Below are 23,601 nucleotides of genomic sequence, written 5' to 3'. Positions count from 1 at the left end.
TTTGTTACTGTAATGCATTGTACTTTAAAATCGTCTAAAGATGAGAATATTTTCATTGCGATTGCTTTTTTTTTGTAATTCTTATTACAAATCTAGCTGGATAATCTTGTAGGTTACTGTAATACAGTGAGAAGAAGGTATAAATAAATTACAAAAATTACATGGAATGGAAAATATGAAATTAAATTACTAAAAATGCAATTTTATGGTGAACAGTTTAAATTTTAAATGTACATGAAAAATCACGTCTCCAATCTAATTTTAAAAGTATTTTTAGATACACTACTGGCTGAGTACAAACTGTAAATTGTTACTGCAGAGAATCAAATGATCTTTCCCTTTTCGAACGGGAAATTTTGTTTCTTGATTTTAATTTGTTTGTCTGTACAGTCATTTGGCATCTATGGCTGTGGAGTCTTTTTTTTATGCCTTTTTTCATTTTTATTAGGGTAAGATTTTAATTCAATAAGATAACTTTAACTGTATTGTTTTTAGAATTTTACTTCGTCAGTTCTATTATTTATATGAATATCGTTTTCCCATGTTTTTGGAAGATTTACGTGGGATACACGCAATAAGTGAAGGTGAACATGTTATTGATAAGGTAAAATATCTTTCTGTGCTCTTTAAATTAGGGATTTATTGATTAGCTGTTCAGCTAATTGCTCATATACTTAAATTCATTACAATTGTAGATGAAAGATATGCCCTCTGAAAGTAACGTGAAACTTCAGTGCTCTGAAAATTTAGAACGACTTATAAATGAAGTTAGTTTATATGATTTGTATAACATTTATTAAATTATTTGTTAATTATAACATCAAGTAATTTAAATTTGCATCTAAGAGTTTATTTTGTTTTAGTATGTATCTGTATTAAATGTATGTAGGTTTTGGATTTAGCTCTTCGGGATTTTGTTCAGTCATGGTATTCTGTTTTAACGAATGATGATTCATTTGCCAAATGCTTGCGAGTACTGGTTCTACGTTCGTTACGATCTCTTATCACTCAGTGAGATATTGCTTATTTATTTGTTTATGTTAATGAAATCATTATTGTTTATAGATTAAGAAGGGTAAATTGGGTACCGTTGTTGACACACGATGTTGTCGACGATTTTGCCACCCATTTAAGGCTATTTCGCAAAGCGAAGCAACGTTGCATTAAAAACTCATATTCAACCCAAGAAGAAAAGGCAGAAGTATTAGAGAAATATTTCTTTGAAATGGAAAATGAGCTTGAAAAGACGTTTTGTCGCAAGAAGGTGTCCACATCAAAGATGCACGAAAGCAGTAAAAATTGTTATTATTAAAATTTATTAAAGCAGTAATTTTTATTTTTAAGCTTATTTACGCCGTTTGGCAGAAGTTTTGAATTTTTTGTTGGTCCAACCGAAAGACTTTTCACCATATGCTTTTCGGTTAATTCTGAGAGTAAAGCTTTTGATTCATAATTAATGTAAATAATAAGGATTAACGAAACATTTTATCTTTTTTAGGACGTAGTAGCCTCTAGGATTTTGGCCCCTTTAATGGATCTTCTTTCAGATCCAGATTTCATTTGCCAGTCTGTGTTAAATTACGTAAGACTTTTGCAATATTGAAAAATTATTATTATACGTTGGTTATTCATAATGTAGTTATCTGACGTTCCGTTGAAATATGAAGATTTTATTACAATTTTGGAAAACAGTGAAGATCCAGACGAGCTTACAGTTACAAATGAAGTCTTGCAGCAAGAAATTGAAACTCAGCGTTCGAAAGATACAGGAGGCGCTGATGGTATTTTTTTTTATTTCTTAGAAAACTGACCATTGTAAATTTATCTCATCTTAAAAATTTAGATAATGCAGTGAAGCAATGTTTGAATAGTTTATTATTTTTAAAAAAACTTGTAATTAATCGACTTTCACGACTGCAAACTAATGACTCACAAATGGTAATTTTTATGCATATTCATGGAGTCCATTTTATAAATGAAACAATGAACAATAGTGAATGTGTTTTTATATATTGCTATATGATTAGGATGACAATGGCGAGGGATGGCAGGAATGTGCAGCAATGTATGATCTTTCATTGGCTTTTGTACTTTGCAATCACGTCGCGCTTCGTTATTTTGTTGGTTGGTCATCTTTTATGTTTTGTCATTTTTTCAATGATATTGTTTTTTTTAATTAATATTCAGATTACCTGAGTCATACAGATGGCAAATCATACATTGACTTATATTTAACAATAGAAGTGAGAAACTTGGAGAAACGAAAGTTTAATAATTTATTATTTGTCTGTTTATTTCTCTTAGGGTTTCAAGAACAGTTTCTCCAGTACACAGGCTGATTGTTTGGACACTAGCTTTGCCGGCGATGTCAAGCAAATAGATTCAACAGTTCTCGCTTCAGCTCGTGAGGTTGCATTAGAAATTTACAAGCAATATTTGGAAAATAATGTAATAGTAGAAATTATTTTTTACAATTTCAATAATATACTTCCATTTAGTGTGAAAAAATGGTTGATATTGATGAAAATATAAAAAAGCGTTTATTAACGGCAGTAAAAACAAAAGCGCAGCCATCTCAGTACTTTGATGAATTGCAGAGACGTGTAAGCATAAATCTAAGATAGTTCTGTTGTAGAAATTTTTGCATTCTTAAACACTGTTTTCAGCTTTATGAAATTTTGGAAAAAGATCCACGCTTCTATTTATCATTTAAACGAAGTTATTCCTACGTGAAATTGTTGGCAGAATTAAAATTGCTTCCAATTTTGGACAAGGATGAGTCTGAACAATCAGATGATGTTGCAGCAGAGCCAGAGTGCAGTTCAGCGCAAGTGTTGATAGATTCCACAACTGGAGACGAATGTGATGATTTTGAAGACACAGAAATGGTATCCAATATTTTTCATAATCGATAAAATCCATTCAGTATTTTGTCAAAGTGTTAAAAAATTTCAGGAAATCCTAACTAACGTCACCTATGAAACTGACATCACTACAATTGGTGTGGTAGTTTATATTTGTGAAAAATTACTTTTTAAAAATTAATTTAATAAGTGAAGGTATTGGAAATGACCAGTCGAACATGTTTGCTGTATATAACATTCAAGTGAGAAAACTGAATTACAAGAAGGAATGCATTGCTCAGTGGGTTGTCACTAGACGTTATTCAGATTTTTACACGTTTAACGGTCTAATAAAACGAAAAGTAAGCAAATGCTAAAAAAATTTATGTAAATATTTTAGCAAAAAATGAAATTTAGTTTCCATATTTGGGAAAAATAAGTTTTCCAGCGAAAAGAGCGTTCAACAACATGCAGCATGATTTTTTGGAAAGGCGAAAACGTTCGTTGAACTCTTATTTACGGGTCAGTTTAATTAAGCATTAGTTAGTTCTGCATTAAAATTTTTTCAATTTGAATTCATTTTATGCAGACGCTGTTGGATCCTGCGCTGTTACGAAGATGCGTTGGCTTGGAAAAGTTGCTTCTTGAATTTCTTTGCCAAAAGGAATACCCCACTGAGGGTGGTACTTTCTCATCAAAAGTAATTTTTGTTATCTTAAAACTGTTTTCATAGAAGAAATTGTTCAAATACCTGTTTCAGATTACATCCGTTGTGGATCCAATTCGATCTGGTGTGAAATACGTTGGAAATGCTGTCATATCCATGCCTGATACACTTTTCGACGGTGTGTGTCGTGTTGGTGATGGTCTTGGCAAAGTGACTAGAACTGTATTAGGGGTAATACTGTGAAAGTATTTTCTGTTTTGTTGGTTTTGACAATGAGCTACAATGTCCTTTTACAGATACCTGAGACTCAAATAGAAAATGACGCTTGTGGAGGACGCGTAGCGGATAGTTTAAGCTATGAATCTATGGACAGCATTCCCTTGCGTATTTTGATGCTCTTGATGGAAGAGATATTTGGTCAGCGTAATCAGAATCAATGGATAAGGCGTCGCATGGTGACCTTTTTGCAGCAATTTATTCACGCTACACAGGGATATAGCTTTAGTAGAAAAATTGTTGAATATGTCCATTGGCTAACAAGCGAAACTCAGCTTATTTATTACATTAAATTGTTCAGGTGTGAATTGCTTTCCGTTTATAAATAATTAATTTTTTAAAGTTAGATAATTTTCATATCATTTTTGAAGATAAATGGATGATCATTTTGGTAGCTCATGGAAATTGAATTGTAATCCGTGGTTCCTTTTCTTCTATATTTTTAGAAATGCAATGTGGCCTAATGGTCAGTTAGCAGAAAGTTATCCGCCTCGATCAGCGGGCATACAGTTGAGAACTCGCATAGCTGCTAAGGCAAAAGTATTAGCTATGCTTCCTGGTACGTGAAAAAAGTCTTGAAAAAAACAGCACAGTATATTTTTTTGTTTAATTTAGATGAACTGAAATTGTTCATTGGAAATGAGACTTCTTGCAACGGTATTTGCTTAGTATTCGAGGCATTTCAATACAAAAATCTAAATCGACGGCTGTGCTATGTACTCACTGAACGTTTGTTGGTCAACATTTTTCCAAAGCTTAATTTACAGTCGACAGTTTTCGAAAAGATACACAAACATTTTTCATCATTATAAAGACTTTTAATTTTATTTTATTTTACTATAAAAAAGTGAAATAAAATGTAAAATAAATTGTATTACTTTACATTAGTAATTTGCTCTTGTTAGTATTTTTGCACTTATGAAAAAATTGAAGTGTCCATTCTGATCACTGAATTTTTGAAAATTATTTTACAGTTCTTAAATTAATAAGTGTAAACTATGTTTTGAAGTTTGCAATGTTCAATGATGAAGAATATGAAAAAACTGTTATAAAATTGCTTAAGCAAGAGCTTGAAACTCAATGTCTTGAACCTTTGGACCGTTGGTATACTGGATGCATTAGCAGAGGCAGAGCTTTCAAAACTGATAATGGCACTATCTTTGTAAAGTTTAATCAAGAATCAGATGGAGTAAGTTGTTCCTGAAAAATTATTATTTTCGTTTTTATTGCTTTTTCTCATTTGCGCAGGCTTTTGATCAGTTGAAGGGTGAATATGCAAGCTTGAGATGGTTGTACGCTGCGAATTGTATTCAAGTGCCCAAACCAATCAAGGTAATTTCTGATAAAGTAGAAATTAATTTATCTGAAATTTTTTGAATTGAAAATTTATTTCGAGTTTTATATTTTCAGTGTATTGAAGTGCCTAGCAACGGAGCTCTTCTTGTGGCGGAATACATTCCGCAGATGAAGTCGTTGAGTAAATATGCATTCGATTTTGGAGTTCAGATGGCAAAGTTTGGGAAAAACTTTATATTTCTAATATAAATAGCAGAATTTTTTATTTGACTTTTTTTGTTCAGACTTCATCTACACAACGCTGAGCTGATGAAAGTCGAAGAGGAACGAGCGAAATGGGTGACAGCGAAACATGATGAATTTGAAATTCAAGTAGTGGAGCGGTTTGGCTTCCACGTTGATACTGCATGCGGTTCGTTGATAATGGAGAATACTTGGAATGACAACTGGGTGGTATGAAACAAAAAGTGCAACTGCAGGTGGCAAAAATGTATGCTTGCTTTTTTAGGAATTCTTTTTAAGACAGCGGTTGCAGAAACAGTACGACATGGCGATGGAAAAGCACAACAACCATAATCTGTTTTATTTGTGGCCATATTTGATTAACATGGCACCGCGGATGTTTGTTAATTTGCCACAAATTAAGCCGTCTCTGTTGCATGGAGATCTCTGGCCTGGCAACGTTGGTGAAACTTCCAACGGTGCAGGTATAGGATTTGTTTGTGAAATTTTAATTGTCTGTCACATGTCATTTTTATTCTGTTTAGTTGCTTTTGATCCGGCCAGTTTTTATGGTCACAACGAATTCGACTTTGGAATTGCTACCATGTTCGGCCAGTTGCCACCAAAATTTTTCCAAGGCTATCGAACAGTAATACCAAAAGAACGTGGTGAAGAAGAACGTCTTTTGTTATATCAACTGTTTCATTATTTGAATCACTGGTAGGTTGTACTGTTTTTAGTTTATTTTACAACAGTAATAAGTAAAATGATGTCATTAAATTTCTAGGAATCACTTCGGCGGTAGCAATTATTGTGACATGGTCATTTCTCATGTGCGAGCAATTACAGGAAAGATCATATAATGATTATGCTATAAATTGAAATTATATAGTGTGATATAATTCATACTGATTGCATGGCATGGGTTGTATCTGAACTTAACAAACTTACTTTATTACATGAACAAAGTAATTACTGTTAAAATGTTTCAATCTTAAAGAACAGATGAGAAATTATTTACATTTATCCAGCTTTTCTACATCAATGATAGCATATGGACAAATCCATTTGATTACCTGCATAGGCGGATGACAAATTTTATTAATAAAAAATGAATCGCATTCCAATGAAAAGAAAATCCAACAATATCACAAAACTTACTACAAGAGGAAGAAACAAATTAGTTAAATAAGCATATGTAATAAACTCAACGGCAAAACTGTGATAAAGCTGCCCAGGTCTGAAATGCTTTTTGACAAGAGAAGCTTTGCAAGAGAGACTACGGTGGCTAAATAGAGTTACTTTAATGTCACTTTTGTCACATAACAGCTCAGACAACACTTGATGGGACTAATTGCTTTCATAAAGAGAATACTTGCAGCTGGCAACTAACTTCAGATGAAACTGTCAATTACAATTACAATTCAGCAGTTGTTTTAAGAATACTGATTAATTTTTGTGTGTTTAATGTAATACGACTCTCTGCAATCAGTCTTCTTCATCTTCTTCACTCATGGCACTTACGACTGTTCTTAGCAACATTGAACTTCATGTAAACAGATTAGTCGCAACGCACCAAACCCATCCATCACATTAATTGTTTCCTCACTATACGATTATTTTTGAAAGAAAATTCGATTAAAATAAATAATCTATTTAAAAATTTATCATCTTTTTGGCAGTAATTTAGGGGAGCGTTTGAAAAATATCTCCCTCTCAAGGGGGTGATAGCTTGAAAAGGTTTAGGAAACACTGTTGTGAATTATCACAGTGATTGTCAAAAGCACTTTCTAATAAGCACTTTCATTAATCGATTGCATTCTTGTCCTTTCTTTTTATTGTCTTCAATTTCATTCGCCGAAGCTGAAAAGGGACGAATGTTGAACGCAGATTGCAGTCATTGAGGCAATAGCCCTGAGTCATAGCTTCTACGGAAAACACTTACACAAGATATTGGAAATGAATATTTGTTTCCAATGCATTATGAAATTATTTCATATTTTTATAAATCGAATGACCACAACAAAATTATTAAAATGTAGGATGCATATGTTTCGAAGACTGAAATGTTCAAAAATGGAATTTTTAATTTTGAAATTTCACGAACCCAAAACTCTTCACTTTTTTCAAAAATGCTCTTGCGCCTAATTAACATTTTTAACAAAAAGTGAAGTTGCGTTTAATGTTATTTTACTTCAGCTGGTTAAATCCGCTTCAGGTTTTCTTAAAGTATATCACTTATTTTGAAATTTCTTTTCAATTTTTACTATTTTCATCAAGCGATCAGATATTTTCATATAAGTTTTCTTTTATTATCAGATAAATTTGCTTTTGAACTTATAATTGTCACATATTAACAAATTTTAAGATATCATTACTGCCGTTACTTATGAAACGGACCATTACGATTGATGTGATGATTTTTGATGTTTGTCAAATACTACTTTTTTTGAAATTAATGCAATAATTTAGTATAATAAGTAAAGGTATTGGCAATGACCAGTAGAACCTGCTTGCTGTGTATAATATTCAAGTGAGAAAACTGAATTAGAAGAAATTCATGACTAGACGCTATTCAGATTTTTATACGTTTAACAAACTAGTAAGTTGATATGTAAGATAATGCTTAAAACTTATATAAATATGTCAGTAAAAAATTGAAATTGCTTCTGTATTTGGAAACAGTAATTTTCCAGCGAAAAGAGCGTTTAAAAACATGCAGCATCATTGTTCAGAAAGGTAAAAACGTTCATTGAACTCTTATTTACGGGTGAATTGAATCATTAGTTTTGCATTAAAATTTTTCAGTTCGAAATTATTTTATGCATACGCCATTACATCCTACGTTGTTATGTGCACGTTGCTTCTTGAACTTCTTCTTTAAAATAACTATCCCTCTGATGGTGATACTTTCTCATCCAAGGTAATTTTTGCTATCATAAATCTGTTTTCATAGAAACTGTTTAAATTCGTGGTTCAGATGACATCCGCTGTGGATCCAATTCGATCTGGTGCAAAGTGCTCTGGAAACGCTATCATATGCATATCTGATACACTTTTCGACAGTGCGTGTGTGGTGTTGGTGATGGTCTTGAAAAACTGAATGGAACTAAGATAATTATCCAAGTAACGATAGATCCTAAGTCATATACGCTGATTTTTATTTGGAAAAGCAGAATAATACTAATAGAAATATCGAGGGAAAAAGAGACACTATAAAAAATATTTCAAGAGACAGCTTTTCCTGAATGTAGCATCAGGCAATATATTTAACTTCAAATTGATCATATTTTCAAATACCGGAATAATGACAATGTGAGCCTAGCTAAATTAAATCTCTGAACTTTTTTAAAATGATGTTTGTCAATAATAATTATTAACTACTTTCATTTTAATAATCTGTAAAATTAGTCGTCACCTTGCAATTTACAAGAAACAGCCTCCGGATCGCAGTTGCTATACTGAAGTAAATTAGGATGATCAAAATCACCATGTCTACTGAATGATTGGGCTTCTTCATCATTTACGTTGTCTTCTTCTTTCTGAACAGTGCCATCATTCTTCACGCAAACACATCGTGAATGCTTTGACCCTGGCTTAAGTAATTTTCTCGGTACACCTGCCCAACGGCGCTTCACGCCTCCGCTATGAATTTTACAGTTTATCTTTAAATTCAATCACACTCCAATACGCATAAAGCATACCTGTTGTGGCTACACCAAACTCGACCACCGCCTCCTTGGATCCACTCAGAATTGCAAGGTGGAAAACGTTCTGCTTCTGCATCTTCTTCCTGTTTCCATTTCAGTGCTTTATTCAAACGAATTTTATAATCTTCCAAACTTCGAGTAGGATTGCCGTCCGAATTATAATAAGTTCCTTTCAATATGCCTAAATTCAGATAAATAAGCGAAAAAAGTGACATAAAAGTTTAACATGGAAATGCAATCAAAAAATATTATATACAATTCACGACATTCACTACTACAAATTGTTCTAAGTGCAATGCGTACAAAAGTGCTGCTCACTTCTTGAACTGAAATTAATATTACACTGCATGTAATTATTCTTCTGCGAGAAGTCAAATAAACTATTAAGTATAATTATATTAACTATATTATCATACATATTAGCTGTAATTACATACATATTACATTAGCTATTAAATAAACTTCATATATTGCATAATATTTGATTGATGATATAATTTTGATAATAATTTGCAGTACTAACAGTAATTAATCAGTATTCTTTGAAAAATAGTAAACAAATGCATTATGAAAAAATGTTTTGCAATGGATGAACGGCGGCAATGAATTCTAAATAAAAAACCAACATTATGAGTATATACCTTGTAAAAATTATCAAATTAAATTCATTCATTAAACAAAACATATAGTCTCAATTTTTCATTAAAAGCAGAGGTTTGATATTAAAATTAAACAAAAAATTTCTTCTCATAAACGGATCATTATCACAGCTATAGCTATTGCAGAGGCATCGTTAAAGTTTGTCCGCACATCTGTTGCTGGCAATGAAAATATGTTTATCAATGCTTCACCTCGTTCCCCTGACAACGCTTCTACTAAGCGGATGCTTCGTGCGTAAAAGAATAAAGCGGAAAAGTGGAAAGTATGAGAAGAACTTCAAACAAGAACAAGAAAATAAACTCACCGACGAGTTCGTATTCTTTGTCATAAAAGTCTGCCCACTGTTGAACAGCAATAATTTCTTCATTCGATAAATTGGTCAAATCGTCAGAGGCACCTTCTGCTGACAAGTCGCCAGTAACAAAAGCTCGGGTTGCATCTCGACCTAACAAAATTAATTTATCACAAGCACAAACTCATTAGTAGAATGCGTGAATCTCAAAAATCAAATTAAGAAATCGTTTACAATTATCAAGCTTTTTACATCTACACAAGCATAGAAACAAATTCATTTGATTATCAATTTGGGCAGATCACAAATTTCATTACTAACAAATCAATCACATCATATTAAAAGAAAAATTCAACAACATCACAAAAAATACTATGAACAAATAAGGTAAATAAACATATGCTGGATGAAACTCACCGGCAAAAATGTGATAAGCACCTCCGGGTCCGTAATGTTCTCTGCCACGAGAAACATCGTATATGCGACCAAGTATAGCCAAATAAAGCCCTTTGGATTTGACACTTCCATCATATGAGCTCAGTTCGGATTTCGTGAAAAAGTGCAATCGATTTTTACTCGACGAAAGAACAAATTTTGTAGATCGAATTGGAAAATTGCGCACACGTTGCTCAAGTAGCAATAGCCAGTCATCGAGGAACTTTTTCAAGCTCGAAACGACAGCCGGAGCCGTGAGATTGTAATAGCTGACGGCTGCAGATATGAGGAAAACCTGCAACGTTGTGACGACAACTAACTTCGGATAAAACATGAATTTCCAAATCCACCATCAAAAGCATTGCAATGCTAACTGCACGACTTCTCTCATCCCCGGCAGAGCATGCGTCTCTTCGGGAATGACATCAGCGAAGTGTTTATTAGCAAATGTAAACCACTTCCGTCGAGCGAGTGATCCACTGGCCGGCCAGTCGTTGCTTTAATTAAATTTTGAAGACCTATGTTACAGTACACGATCATCAGGTAATATTTACAGTAATTTACGACTAAAATCTGCAATTTTCATGATTATCTGCATAAGTTACAAAGAAAATTTCAAAGTAATGTAATTATTACTTGTATGACGGGCATTACTGAAATATAAAATTTTGTTTCTAAATATAAAAATAAGTGTTATATGCGCGTTTTACGTTATGTCTAGAAAATACAAACGTTTTTCCAACCAAAAGTTATCTATGTTTTTCTGTAGACTAAACTTAACTACTGTTAAAAACAGTATTATGCTCATTTTATGGATATCCTTTTAAAGCGGAAAAGTACGAAAAATGTTGACAACGGCATCTTTGAGAGCGTACAGCAAAAAGTGAATAATTTTATTTTCAACTCTTTTGATTATTTTTTCCAACAAATTTGCTTCTGTGATTTGTAGATTTAGAGGTTGTATGACGCCAAGAGAAGGTGTTTAATGATGATGACAATGCATTTGTTACAATTTGGATTCAAAACTGTAATTTTTGCCAAAAAGAACCTGCATCAGAAACTCAAATGATAAAACTTTTTACCTACTCAATTTTTCTTAAAAAAATGCTATGCAGTACAAAGCAGTGATGAGCGGCTGCCTAAGCAGAAGTACAAATTTAGAAGAAAACGACGCCTACCCGTAACATATATATATATATATATATGTGTGTGTGTGTGTGTGTGTGTGTGTGTGTGTGTGGACAGTGCTGACTGACATTGTATTATAATTTATAAATTTTTCAAAAATATATTAAACAAAAATATTAAACAAAAAACAACAGAGAAAGATGTGATAAGTGACAAGTGATAAAAGATTTCGTTTTATCTGTACAGCAAGCTTAAAAACTGTTCCAAATAAGTGTGCAAAATAATATTTACTATACCTCCTATATACAGATCCGTGTTTCTGTTATTTGATTAATTCGAGCAAATTGTTGAATCGAAAATTTTATATTTTGAAATATTTGCTTACATTTTTTTAATTATTAATGCTTACACTGATTGATTCCTATTTAATAAAAATGAAACAATCCATTGTACTTTTCCATTATTTTATTTCATTTTCATTTATCTCTCAAGTAAGCAAATTATTCTGATGATCAATGCATGCATTGGTTCTGTTTCAATTGGTGCTGATTATAAATACGGCAATATATTTTTTTCTGAATTGTTCAAATAAAAGCAATAATGGTGACTGTCGTATCAACAAACATCAAATTATTATTATTATTAAAACTGAAAATTGACAGAGGATCCATTTCCATTGAATTGGAAGAAAACGTTGGACATTCGAAATATTGAGTGTTGGTGAGTGCGAAAAAAAGAAAATAATACTTTTTGCATTGTCACAAGAAGAGGTCGATCTCGTTGGCAAGTGAGCAAATAGCTGCGTTCCTCTTTTCTGTTATTTTTTCTTCCTATCCTTCAATTTTATCAATTGGTATAATAAGACAATGAAAGCTTGCCAAGTAATAAGCAAACTGGTAAAAACAACCTACTGATGGACTTTTCCAGTAAACTTTGGATGCTCGGCTGTACCTGCTGCTGCCCCTCCCTCCCCGCTTCTTCCCGCTGCTAAAGTTCATCAGTCAAACAAATTGCTCTGGTTGGTGGCGGCAGTTGGCACTTTGCATTACTTCTTCAACACGTTTTCAACAAATCCACTGCAGGATTTTATTTTATTCACACACTTCTGCAGGATTATTTTCAAATTTATACAACTATTTCACTTTTTCATGTCGTCACAGAGTGCGAAATTTGGAAATCCATTTCCCCCAGTTTCATGCTTGGAACAAAGTGGAAATTTTGTCACCGATAACAAACTTACCTCCTGTCAACTTTGAAAAATATTAAATTATTATATTGGTTTTCCTAATTCATCTAGTGCTTTATAATTTTTACAAAATGCAAAATTCAGCAACCCTGATTCTTTGAACTGTTTAAAGTTGTTTCCAATTTAACATTTTTTCGGGTTCACATCAAATATTTACTTTGAAAAATACTACTGCAATAAAAATAAATTTGAAATATTCTTCAACGTGTCCATTTCCTTTTCCATATACATTCATCGTTATTATATTTCAAAGTTTCATGCGGAGAAGTAACTTTACGGCTTGAAAGTTAAACCATTCAAAAAATAACCGATCGAATGGACCACTCTTTGCTACGCAAATTTAACTGCCGTGCCAAGTTTAAACAATCCAATATAATCTAATCGTATAGCACAAAACAAAACATAACCATACGACAGTCAAAATCAGAATCCCAATTCTGTTCACAACAGTCGTCCCATGTACGATAATTTGTATATGACTTTTCAATATTTCAGCTTCAATTTCCGCATTCTTCGCATATTGATTTATATTATTAAAAAACATTTCTACAATTTATAGGTTAGAAAAAAACTTTTCACCGTATTTAAATCACCCCTATGCACAAAGCTTAGAGGAAAAACAAACTGTTACGCTAGTAACTTTTATATCACAATTTTTCCCAAACACATATACAACCTCGAGCATCCAAAAGTCAAAGTTGGAGACAAGATCTTTTAATGCATTCAGAAGAATGAAATATCACAATAACTATTCCATTAAAAACTTTGAACAAAAAATAATAATATACATGAAGAAAAGAAGCCCATAAATCACGTCGGGCGCTAAAAACAAACAACCGAAGAACAGAAAAGAACGGCTTCTCCTTTTCTCTTCATTTTTTGTTGAAAGTCTCAAGTAGACAGCCTGAACGCCAATAGACGGTATGTGAGAAGAAATCATGCCGCGGCGCAGCAAATTTGCATTTAAGCATCGATCACATTTCAGATAAGCATATTTATGAACATGAAAAAGAAAACGCGACGAAAAAAAGAACAAATAACGCGTCCGCGATGTTTTTCTGACCCGCACACGATGCTTTTCAGCGCATGTACACAAAGTTTCCAACGTGAACACAACAAGCGTGAACACATCTGGCGGCAGTAAACAAAGAAAAAAAAGTAATATCACGTCATCATCACTGCAATGTGCTTAACAACTTGACCGAATAAATCACAACAGCAAGAAAAAATCTGAAGTTCAAAATGCAATCAGTGCTGGGTGGCAACTGCAATAAAAAGCAACAGCTGTCTTAAAAAAGCTGCTCATGTGAAATTTCAAAATAACGATGAATAAATAATGACAATGTTCTTTCTCTTTATCAAGATTTTCCACCAAATAGAGTCGTCACCTGTGAAAATCTCCTGAGGACATTCAAAAAACATAAGCACGAACACGAACTGCTTTGGCGTTAAAAAATCAGCAGTGGGCAACCAAAATGAGTTTTTGTAGAAGGAAGAAAAAGGCAAGCGTTTCACATGTACTTGCTTTGGTCGGGAAGAGCGGAGGGGTCGCCAGCACCACCGCCTGACGGCATCTGCCCAGAATCTATCAAACCAGGATGATGATGCATTCCTGCACCTGCATTTGAAGGAAGAGGACCAGGCTGCGCTGGACCATGCATCATCTGTGAGCCTAAATGCGCACCCGCCATCGGTGTAGCTGGTGACATGACCGACTGTTGCAAAGGAGATCTAACCAGCATGCCTTGGGAAGGAGATCGCACCTGATTGATCAGCTGCTGCTGCTGTTGTTGTTGTTGTTGCTGCTGCTGCTGCTGTTGTTGTTGCTGCTGCTGCTGCTGTGGCTGTTGCTGACCGCCTTGAACCGGAATCTGATAACGCGGAAGTTGCGAACTTCCATAAGCAGCTTGAGGCTGCTGCTCACTTCCAACATAACCTCTACCAAGGGCGGCAGCTTGCTGCCCACTTTGATATTGCCCTGGAGCAGGACCCATACGTCTCTGCTGGTCGTGTTGTTGCTGCTGACTGACATATGATGGTGGACCCAACTGCGCCGGAGAAGGATGTGGCATTCGTTGCGGTCCAGCCGATCCTCCTCCACCGCTATTAGCTCCCGTGCTGGGATAAAACTGAGGTCTTTGTTGCATCTGGCCTTGACCAGAAGGTGGTGGCATGCCAGGAGAAGAAACACCATAATTGCCAGCGACTTGTGAGCTCACATTCCACTGTGCTCTAGGACTTGGAACCATGTTCGGAGTCACCTGCGGAGCACTTCCTACTGGATTCTGCTGCTGCTGCTGCTGTTGTTGTTGTTGTTGTTGTTGTTGTTGTTGAAACTGACTCTGTTGATGTCGCATATTGATTACAGTAGCCAGCAATTGCGGATCGTTATTCAATTCACGGGTTAGAGATTCAAACTCAGCTTTGTTCGATGTTTTCAGACGTTGCAACAACATTTGAACTCTACCATCTGCATAAGGCATACGTGGCGGCATTGCCATCTGCATCGATGGATTCATCATTCCATCACCACCGGGTTGAAAGGAACCAGCAGCATCTTGCTGCGCAGTTGCAGGATGTCGATGTACCTGAGAAGGTGGTGGTCCACGCATGCCAACCATCTTCGGCGGAACACCAGGATCGCCCCAACATCCTCCGCTTCCTGCTCCCATCGTCGATGCCGGCATCACATGTCTAGTTGCCATTGCGTTCGCACCAGGTGCAACCATCTGCCGTGGCATTTGTACATTTGGATGTCGTGCATAGCTTTGCGAAGCAGCAATTCGCTCCACTTCCATCGCAGCCCGCACAGCAGCAGGTGGGGCTGAAGGCGGCTGGCCGCCAACCGCCGGTACAGACGGAGAGGGCTGGCTAGGCGCTGCTGACTGATGATGATGATGATACATCGGTGGACCAGTAGTTGCAACTGGCATCGACTGATGCTGCATCATGTTCATACGGCGTTGCATCTCTCGCTGCGCTCTCTTGCGCAACTGCAACTGCTGCTCATTCAACTTCTGCCGTATGTTCTGACAGAACGGCACCGAACAATTAGGCTCAGAACAAGTTCTTGCATGGAAGCAACACAACGCAACCAACTGTTTACAAACTGGACAATGCCCGACTTGACGTTTTTTGCACACTTTCGTGTGCTGAACAACACGCTTCATCTTGTGACAGCTCAACCGTCGACAGTTCGCATCCCGGCATTGGCAAGCATGCACCAAGCTTTGCATACAGCGCTGAATAGATTCATTTCTTGAGTTCGCGCTCGACGCTCCAGACTCTCCAGAATTTGAATTATCGTCGCTGATAATTGACTTGATCTGTTCCATCTTGTGTTCATGATTTGACTTCTCATAACAGGCTTGGCATAAATCAAAATCCTGTGATAAAAATTTTAAAATAACCTCTGCCTCAACAATTCCAACACCGAGCAGTATACACATCAAAGAAAAACTTACGTCACAAATGGTACAATGCCACATAGCGTTCGTTCCTTTACAACCGTTGCAGGTGTATACAAATTTGTCTTGTCCTTGTGTATGCAATTCATAGCAAAGGGCCATTGTTGAAAACTTCGCTCGTCGAAGACTGCTGAATTCCCAGTGACGCTCCCGAGCAATGGACAAGAAACTATCACGACCGTCCATCAATTCGCAAGTAATCAACGCGTCTGGATCGTTCACCGGAGCAAGCACTGCAGCTGCCTGCGCTGAATGCAATCGGACAACAAAGAAAACCTGTACAAATAGTATAATTTGTACAAATCGGCGACAAAGCATTCAAAAATGAAATAAACCTCTTTGTGCTTTTCCATCATCGTGTAAATTTTGTCCGACAATTCATTACCAGTGCCAGATATGATTTTTTTGCTCTTTTTCGACTGGGAGTTCTTATTTTTCTGACTTTTCTTTTTTTGTATCTTCATTGACTTTTTCTTCTCGTGAATGTGCACTTCGTCAATCAAATCTTCAACATCATCTCCGGCAGCATCTGCTGCCGCTTGTGCTTCCAATTCCCTCCGACGCTCAGCCTCTTCTGCGTCCAACTCCTTTATGCAATCTTCCAAAACATTCGGCCAATAGTCGCCTTCAAAATATGGCAATTCCGTCGCCGACTGCAAATGTTCATCTTGCGCGTGTTTGTAAATATCCTAAAAAATTAAAGAATTAACACAAACAAAAACGAAAACAATACATATGCAAATTATAATAAAAAAAAAAATATCTCAAAGATAAGGCTATTCACTAACCTTATAATCAACGACAATCCGTTCCACAATTCCTTTATCCAACATCTTTTTGTACCATTCTTGCAATCTCTTAGGCTTCGGTATCCTCTGCTCAGCAGGATGACAATGAAATATGTAATCATCACCTTCACTAGGAGGACATGCCCAAATGTGCGCCATTGTATAACTAAAAAGAAAACATATTATAGTAAAAGTCGCAACTGAAACACAAACTGATTTCTGTTTTGCTGCTTACCCAAGAACTTTGACATATTCTAAGTAACCCAACAGAATTTCATGATAAACTGCCGTGCGAATGTGCTTCGGTTGAAAGAAATGCACACTGTCCAAATATGCGATGTAAACTCTCCTGGAAAAAAAACATCAAAATATTTCAACAGAAAAAATGAAAAAAGAAATGGTACGCGTAAGACTAAAGCTAACTGCATATTTCACTTGAAATTTAGTTCTTACCTAGAATTGGGTTGAGGACAATTGCTGCCGTATTCTTGCACGTGCAAACCAAAGAAACAAATTTCAACTCCATCTACCACTTCATAAGCGAAAATTGCTTTCGTGCGATAAGGGAACTTTTCCGGAATCTCACCAATCGTGCAAAATCTGTAAAGTCATAAATTATCGCATTTGCAAAGTGCAACAAAATATTTCATACTTTGTTTTCATCAACGGCTTCACTTCAACTTCTTTATCCGAGCTAGCCAAAACCCGTATAATAACCTCGCCTGCGCATGAGTTGCTCTTACGCAAAAATTTGTTCACCCGGTTTTCCACGTGCATGGACAATTTGCAATGAGGCAAGCCTATAATTTTTAAAAGAATCAAAATTTTACAATCCAAAAATAATGAGCAGTTGAATTACGTTTGGCAGTATATTTATTTTCCGGTAACTTTAAACTCCGTACCATTCGGCATTGTTCACATACAAACCTATAAAACAATATCCAATCAAAATACAAATTACAAATACAATAATTTACTTCTGATAATATTAAAAACTCAGAAAGACTAATCTTACAAATCATATCATATCAATGACTACATTTCATCATTTAAGCATTAATGGAATCCAAAATAAAATAAACCCTCACCCGCCGGGATAAATCTGATCATGGTGCAATGCACAAATCTGATGCCATTTTCTACGACAAATCTGACAATTAACAAATGTTTCATATTCAATTTGATCATTCTTCAGCAGTTGAAAATCTTGCTTTGCAATGAAACTAAAAGCTCATTCAACATCAAGATCAACATAATATTGCAAAAGTTCAAATAATTTACTTTGATCCTGCATCATCACCAATGTTGATCGCATCGCCTGGATATTCTTCAAAACATTTTTTGCAATAAGTGTACCTTTCTGAATTTACTCCAATGCCAAATTGCGATCTAAATTGCCCATCAACAAAACTATTATTATCCAAGCACTGAGGGCAATATAACAAACAAACAAACAAACAATGTGAAGAATATAGGCAAACTTACTTCGGCTCATAACAATAATAATGAGCGTCCCTAGGTATGGCACACATCGGCTGGCCATAACAAACTAATGCTAACGGTGTAAAAGATAATTTTCTACCGCAGCAGTAACCCAACATGCGCATAACAGGATCAATTTCCTCCACAAAAACTTCTGATAGCTAAAAACACAAAAAGTTTAACGAAAAGCTGAACGCAAATAAAATAAAGCTTGCCTTTGTGCAATATTTGTAAACTTTTGAATTTTTACGATTGTACAGCCATGCATTTTCAAACATCAACCACACATGATCACAAAAGTCCCATGGCTTTTTGTATTCGCCTCCAAGCAAATTTTCTTTTATCGTCAACAAATCCATCGGCTTTTTGACAATGTCAAAGTAATCCTAAACAATTTTACATTATGTCTGGTTGTAAATATCGATTTCAAAAAGGACTGTTTTTACTGGAATGTTTAACAGCTGAGGATCAACTGGAACACGAAATGGAATCGCTTCTTCCATGCGATCAATTCTCTCCCAAACAGGCAACAATGCTCTGACAAGCTCATCTTGTGTAAAAACTTTTTCCGGATTGGATTTCATAATTTCAAGATTTCCTTTTTCTAGCTTGACGTTTTCCATTTTCACATTCTCCATTTTCACCGACTCTGTGACTGAAGCAGTTTGACCATCTGCAGGTTCGTTTTTAATATGAGGTCCTGCTTCCACTTTTACTGAACCAACCTGCACGTAATAAAATCAAAATGTCAGTAAAAACATAAATTTTTCATATGCTATATACTTACAGAAATTGAATCGTACGTAGTACAATCTTCGCCTTTTACAGAAATAGACTCGTTCTTTACCGACAAAGTCGCATTTGAACCCAAAGAAGTAGCATTCTATAAAAATCATATATCGTTTAAAAAACATACAGCTAAACACTACATGCAATTTAAAATAATAATTGAATAATCTTTAACAATAATAATAATAAGCTATGCGCATGCAATAATTTTTAAATATTACTCCATTGGTGAAGAAAAAAACATTCGTCTAACAAAAGATTTACTGAGAAATGATGAGATGAGTTAGATGGAGAAACTGAGCGCAAACTATCCACTGGAGCAACTCGATTTGGAGGATTTGCTGAATCCCAAGGAGTCAGTGGAGCAGCTAAAAAAATATAATATTCTAACAAACAAACGTCATATTTGCGTAACAAGAAAACAAGTTACAAGGCTGCGAAGACGCTACTGTCTGTGCCCTAGCCATTTCCAAACGTTTCTGCTTTTTTTCTTGCAATTCTTTTTGAATCTTATATATTTTCTCAGCTAAAAGGTGATAATATTCTTCCTACAAAAATATGTAAATTAAAAAGATTCATAAAAAAATCAAAACTTTAATACCCTATCTTCCGCCACATCAAACATTTCTTTCTCCACTTTTCTAGCATACTGAATCAAATCTTTGATCCTCTGATCGTGAATTGCAGCTGGATCTGGTGATGGAAAAATAGCTTTTACCAATTTCGTAACAAGATGTTGACGCAAGTCTGATGTAACAAGTTTGTGCCATTCTTTCGGAACAGATGCATTTTCAAGTGGCGGAAAGCTCGGCCCGAAGCTAGGGGATGTTTGCGATGCAGCCATTGGAGCAGCGTACCGATACGAAGGACTAACCACTCCTCTAACGACTGGAGAATCAGGAAAGCCATCTAAAATGCATATTTATTACAATATCTAACTCTTTAGTATTTCACAAAAAGACAAACACAATATAAATGGACAAATAATCAAAGATCAAAAACTATTATAAGCAAAGTTCTACTTTTAAACTCTTACCAATTAAGTTACATTTTCACATTCACACTGCAATGTAACATTTTTTAAAATACATTATTAATAATTAAATAAATAACGTACCTCTTGAGGTAACAGGCAGATAGGCATGACTTGCAGTTGAAGCAGCGTTCAAGCGACTTGATTGCTGTCCGCTAATCGCATCGGACATCGCTAAATGAGCCATTTGCGGATTGGTGGGAATAGGCTGTCTACGGTCAGTCATTTGTTTCAAAGGTAAACAAACAGGGCAATCGGAACGTGTACAATTCTTCCAGTGGGCAATTATCTGCCTTGACGATGCACAATGTGGCACTAAAGTCAGCAGTGAAAACATAACAAGATACATATATACATATACATATATATATATAACTTAGTATTGCTTGTTTTTCAATGTATATTTTCAGCAAGCATACCTTGACATGCACGACCTTCCGTACAACCCGTCATATGATTTAATACGTTTTTCATCGTTTGGCAATGGGGCAAACTACACTGTGAACGTTGCCCGGATGGATCTCTTTCACGCTGTTGACACTTGTGAGCATGCAAAAGCAAAACCAGCTGTTGTTGAATTAGCTTTCGTTTTTCAGGATCTTGCGCCGTATTGCTTCCATTTGAATTTCCTTGAGTAGGCATAATGTTGCCGCTTGTCATTATACCTCCAGCGTTTGAATTCAATCCCATCGGAAGTTGCTGCTGCTGTACAGACGCCGCAACCGTTGTCACTGCATCGCCTAGTGATGCCAACAGCGGCGAACTACTATTGGGCTACAAATATTTTAAAAATTTACTTAGCATAAAGTATTTAAAATTAATTACAAAACAAATTACCACAGGGCCGGCAAACTGATTTCTTTGTGAAACATAATTGATGCCTGCATTGTATGGAGGCATAACACCATGTTGCTGTTGCTGTTGTTGAGGAAATGTGTAGTCGGGAGTATGATTTCTTGCAGAATTTACATTTCCAATCATCTGTGATGATATGTAATGCTGATCTTGATAATGACTACTGGGAACATGTCCCATTGGTCCAGGTGCCTGAACAACAATATCAACATACAAGTACAATGAGAACAAAACAATGATTCAGTAAAATTTCCCCATCCTTAATCTACAATAAAAGCAAAATGCTTCCTTACTGTAAATATTACTGAACCTCCTAATGAGATACTTCATAGGTGCATGTTGGTTCTAAATTAAAAAATGGTTCAAAAAGAACATTCAAATACACTGAACAAAACTTCATCGACATTTTACATACATTCATAAACTATCAGTTGCTAAACAAACTAAACAGTATAAGCTGCGAAATAAAAAATGAGCAGTAAAAAAAGCACTCGTAACTGCAATTACCTTACGGTCATTCCTCATCTCTGTCAAATAAAATAGGAACAAGTTATCAGAAACGTATCTTACTACCTTGACCAAATTAAAATAAGTGCAGCAAAATGAGTTCGATTATCCCCCGTGCTAATAAGAAAATTTAAATAAAAGTACCTTCAACGCATGCAAAGGTTATTGGTTGAAATGCACGGATAAACAAATAAAAATAACAATTCACGTTAGTTTCTGACTAATCAACCACATCAAAAATATATTGAACAAAATGTTCCAAACTATTTTTCATCTAATAGAAATAAAACTGTTAAAACATAAAGTAACTGCATGACAAAATAATTTTCATACCAGTGTAAAACTTCAATGCTACAGAAAATAGTAGTTTTTACACTGCAATTCATTAGTCCTTCCTATCAATTTAATAAAATGTTCGAACTTCACAGTGTAAAATGCTTTTAATAGGCCTTCAACGGCGATCATTTTTGCAAGCAACTGCGAATGGATTTTCAAATTTTCAAAAACGCAGTATGTATAAACACTTAATAAACACTATTTATTCATTCATTCATTCTGTTATGGACTTATACCTGTAAAAATACCTTAGCATGGACCATAAAGTTACTTATACCTGTAAAAATACCTTAGCAATGTAAAACAAGATTGAAATTTACCATTCTCACTGGGTTAGGATTAACCTGCTGATTTGCAATCATCTGATTTGGACTAGCCATTTGTTGCATGTGTGATGGAGGAACTATGTTGCCGACCATAGGTGGCGGATTGCCGGGTGTCGATTGGACTACATTAGTAAATCCACTATTTTTGTTCATTCGAATACCATTTTGTGCATTCGGTCCAGGGGCATTCAGCTGATGACCATTTAACATTGAACTTCCTGGTGGACGTGGAGCCTGCATTGGCATGCGCTGACTGTTCAATGTTGAATATTGCGGGGGCATCGGAGCGCCAGCGCTTGAATTCATGTATGCACCGCTACTACTAAATGCGCCTTGAGCTTGCTGTTCTTGGAAATTATTTGGCGCGCCACCACGAATATTCGGCGATCTGGCCACGCCTGCAGCGTTCATAAGACCTGGACTGCGTACATTACAAAAGCCAGGGCTGTTTGTCGGGCCGGACGCATTGCCAGGTAATAAACCCACTTGGTGAGCAACAGAACTAACCGGATTAGACTGGTGTGGCATGCTTTGGCCTGATGATGCACGAAGCAACAACTCTTCGAGCACACTACCGCCGCCGCCGCCACCGCCACCGCCACTACTAGCATTTCCAGCAACAGTAAGACTGTTACCACCACCTCCACTGACAGTCGACATTGGCAACCCGTTGGAAACATATGACGAAGAACAAGTCGTAACCGTTTCCGATAATCCGGTTACAGCAGAAGGCATGTTAAAGCTGTCGCCGGAAGAATCCGACGTGGAAGGCGGCGGGCCGACAACAGCAGTCGGCCCATTACATGCAGCTACTGAACCGTTCAATGCATTCGTAGCCGTTGCGCAACCCTGCTGCTGAAGCGTGCCACCGACGTCAGAGTGACAAGCGCCGGCCGCATTCGGCTCCAACAATTCATCCGGTAATTCAACATCCAAAGATCGCCAATCGATGTTGAAATCTAAACAAATGAAATACAATAAGAGCAAAAATGGAACAATGCCATTCAAAATAATATTTTAAAATCAAAATTACCATTGTTCGTATTGTTAGAGATGAGATTTGGAGAGCCTAATTTCAGTTTTTTCACCCTTGGCTGTCCCAAAGCCAACTGATCGGCCATCATAGCTGCCTACGGTAGAATAATTGTGGCCAACCGTCAAGGAGGCGAAATTTGCGCACGTGAAAAAAGGAAATCAACTGCCGTTCAGGCATTTGAAAAATGCTAATTGTACAGACGTGTCA

General features: G+C 35.8%; 4 protein-coding genes across 4 annotated transcripts; 2 read left to right on the top strand and 2 right to left on the bottom strand.

The window, feature by feature from the left end:
• Positions 1-228: 228 nt before the first annotated feature.
• Tsp_00556 (putative sorting nexin-13) lies at positions 229-5,658 on the top strand. Its single transcript, XM_003376313.1, is given in 28 exon segments — positions 229-267; positions 278-309; positions 496-604; positions 696-767; positions 890-1,011; positions 1,066-1,248; positions 1,345-1,420; positions 1,499-1,582; positions 1,640-1,781; positions 1,844-1,938; positions 2,028-2,124; positions 2,188-2,243; positions 2,305-2,448; positions 2,499-2,603; positions 2,667-2,888; positions 2,956-3,001; positions 3,060-3,205; positions 3,261-3,365; positions 3,433-3,543; positions 3,604-3,741; positions 3,807-4,087; positions 4,233-4,345; positions 4,402-4,515; positions 4,761-4,975; positions 5,035-5,118; positions 5,197-5,300; positions 5,367-5,535; positions 5,605-5,658. The coding sequence occupies 28 exon segments, from the start codon at positions 229-231 to the stop codon at positions 5,656-5,658; spliced, it is 3,258 nt and encodes a 1,085-aa protein (XP_003376361.1).
• Positions 5,659-5,689: 31 nt separating this feature from the next.
• Tsp_00557 (fructosamine-3-kinase) lies at positions 5,690-6,186 on the top strand. Its single transcript, XM_003376312.1, has 3 exons — positions 5,690-5,789; positions 5,850-5,984; positions 6,092-6,186. Exons 1-3 carry the CDS (start codon positions 5,690-5,692, stop codon positions 6,184-6,186), a joined length of 330 nt encoding a protein of 109 aa, XP_003376360.1.
• A 2,081-nt stretch (positions 6,187-8,267) lies between these two features.
• On the bottom strand, positions 8,268-10,754 carry Tsp_00558 (cytochrome b5 domain-containing protein 2). Its single transcript, XM_003376311.1, is given in 9 exon segments — positions 8,268-8,327; positions 8,361-8,403; positions 8,605-8,629; positions 8,735-8,949; positions 9,009-9,195; positions 9,770-9,948; positions 9,975-10,119; positions 10,384-10,677; positions 10,697-10,754. The coding sequence occupies 9 exon segments, from the start codon at positions 10,752-10,754 to the stop codon at positions 8,268-8,270; spliced, it is 1,206 nt and encodes a 401-aa protein (XP_003376359.1).
• A 2,379-nt stretch (positions 10,755-13,133) lies between these two features.
• On the bottom strand, positions 13,134-23,479 carry Tsp_00559 (putative bromodomain protein). Its single transcript, XM_003376310.1, has 21 exons — positions 23,392-23,479; positions 22,961-23,317; positions 22,353-22,774; positions 21,172-21,381; positions 20,754-21,108; positions 19,903-20,210; positions 19,732-19,849; positions 19,566-19,669; positions 19,300-19,395; positions 18,959-19,237; positions 18,800-18,898; positions 18,516-18,673; positions 18,119-18,180; positions 17,683-17,830; positions 17,484-17,630; positions 17,266-17,379; positions 17,031-17,196; positions 16,578-16,931; positions 15,117-16,518; positions 14,631-15,053; positions 13,134-13,321 (listed from the first exon to the last, which is right to left on the bottom strand). Exons 1-21 carry the CDS (start codon positions 23,477-23,479, stop codon positions 13,134-13,136), a joined length of 5,598 nt encoding a protein of 1,865 aa, XP_003376358.1.
• Positions 23,480-23,601: the final 122 nt, after the last annotated feature.

This window comes from Trichinella spiralis (assembly GCF_000181795.1).
Source record: "Trichinella spiralis strain ISS 195 chromosome Unknown Scfld4, whole genome shotgun sequence".
Taxonomy (NCBI): Eukaryota; Metazoa; Nematoda; class Enoplea; order Trichinellida; family Trichinellidae; genus Trichinella; species Trichinella spiralis.
The sequence above is the reverse complement of the archived record's forward strand: the minus strand, read 5'-3'. Positions and strand labels throughout refer to the sequence as shown.

Excerpts from the sequence above, each read along its gene's own strand:
- Tsp_00558 (XM_003376311.1), bottom strand. The coding sequence starts at position 10,754 with ATGGTGGATTTGGAAATTCATGTTTTATCCGAAGTTAGTTGTCGTCAC. Across the intron at positions 10,120-10,383 it reads TGCTTATCACATTTTTGCCG|GTCGAGATGCAACCCGAGCT; the intron begins GTGAGTTTCATC and ends TAATTTTGTTAG. Across the intron at positions 8,404-8,604 it reads CTCACATTGTCATTATTCCG|TTTTTCAAGACCATCACCAA; the intron begins GTATTTGAAAAT and ends AGTTCCATTCAG.
- Tsp_00559 (XM_003376310.1), bottom strand. The coding sequence starts at position 23,479 with ATGGCCGATCAGTTGGCTTTGGGACAGCCAAGGGTGAAAAAACTGAAA. Across the intron at positions 21,109-21,171 it reads ATCAGTTTGCCGGCCCTGTG|CCCAATAGTAGTTCGCCGCT; the intron begins GTAATTTGTTTT and ends AAATATTTGTAG. Across the intron at positions 16,519-16,577 it reads TGATGGAAAAGCACAAAGAG|GTTTTCTTTGTTGTCCGATT; the intron begins GTTTATTTCATT and ends CTATTTGTACAG.
- Tsp_00557 (XM_003376312.1), top strand. The coding sequence starts at position 5,690 with ATGGCACCGCGGATGTTTGTTAATTTGCCACAAATTAAGCCGTCTCTG. Across the intron at positions 5,790-5,849 it reads TGAAACTTCCAACGGTGCAG|TTGCTTTTGATCCGGCCAGT; the intron begins GTATAGGATTTG and ends TATTCTGTTTAG. Across the intron at positions 5,985-6,091 it reads AGAACGTGGTGAAGAAGAAC|GAATCACTTCGGCGGTAGCA; the intron begins GTCTTTTGTTAT and ends TTAAATTTCTAG.
- Tsp_00556 (XM_003376313.1), top strand. The coding sequence starts at position 229 with ATGTACATGAAAAATCACGTCTCCAATCTAATTTTAAAA. Across the intron at positions 1,939-2,027 it reads AAACTAATGACTCACAAATG|GATGACAATGGCGAGGGATG; the intron begins GTAATTTTTATG and ends CTATATGATTAG. Across the intron at positions 4,516-4,760 it reads GTGCTATGTACTCACTGAAC|TTCTTAAATTAATAAGTGTA; the intron begins GTTTGTTGGTCA and ends ATTATTTTACAG.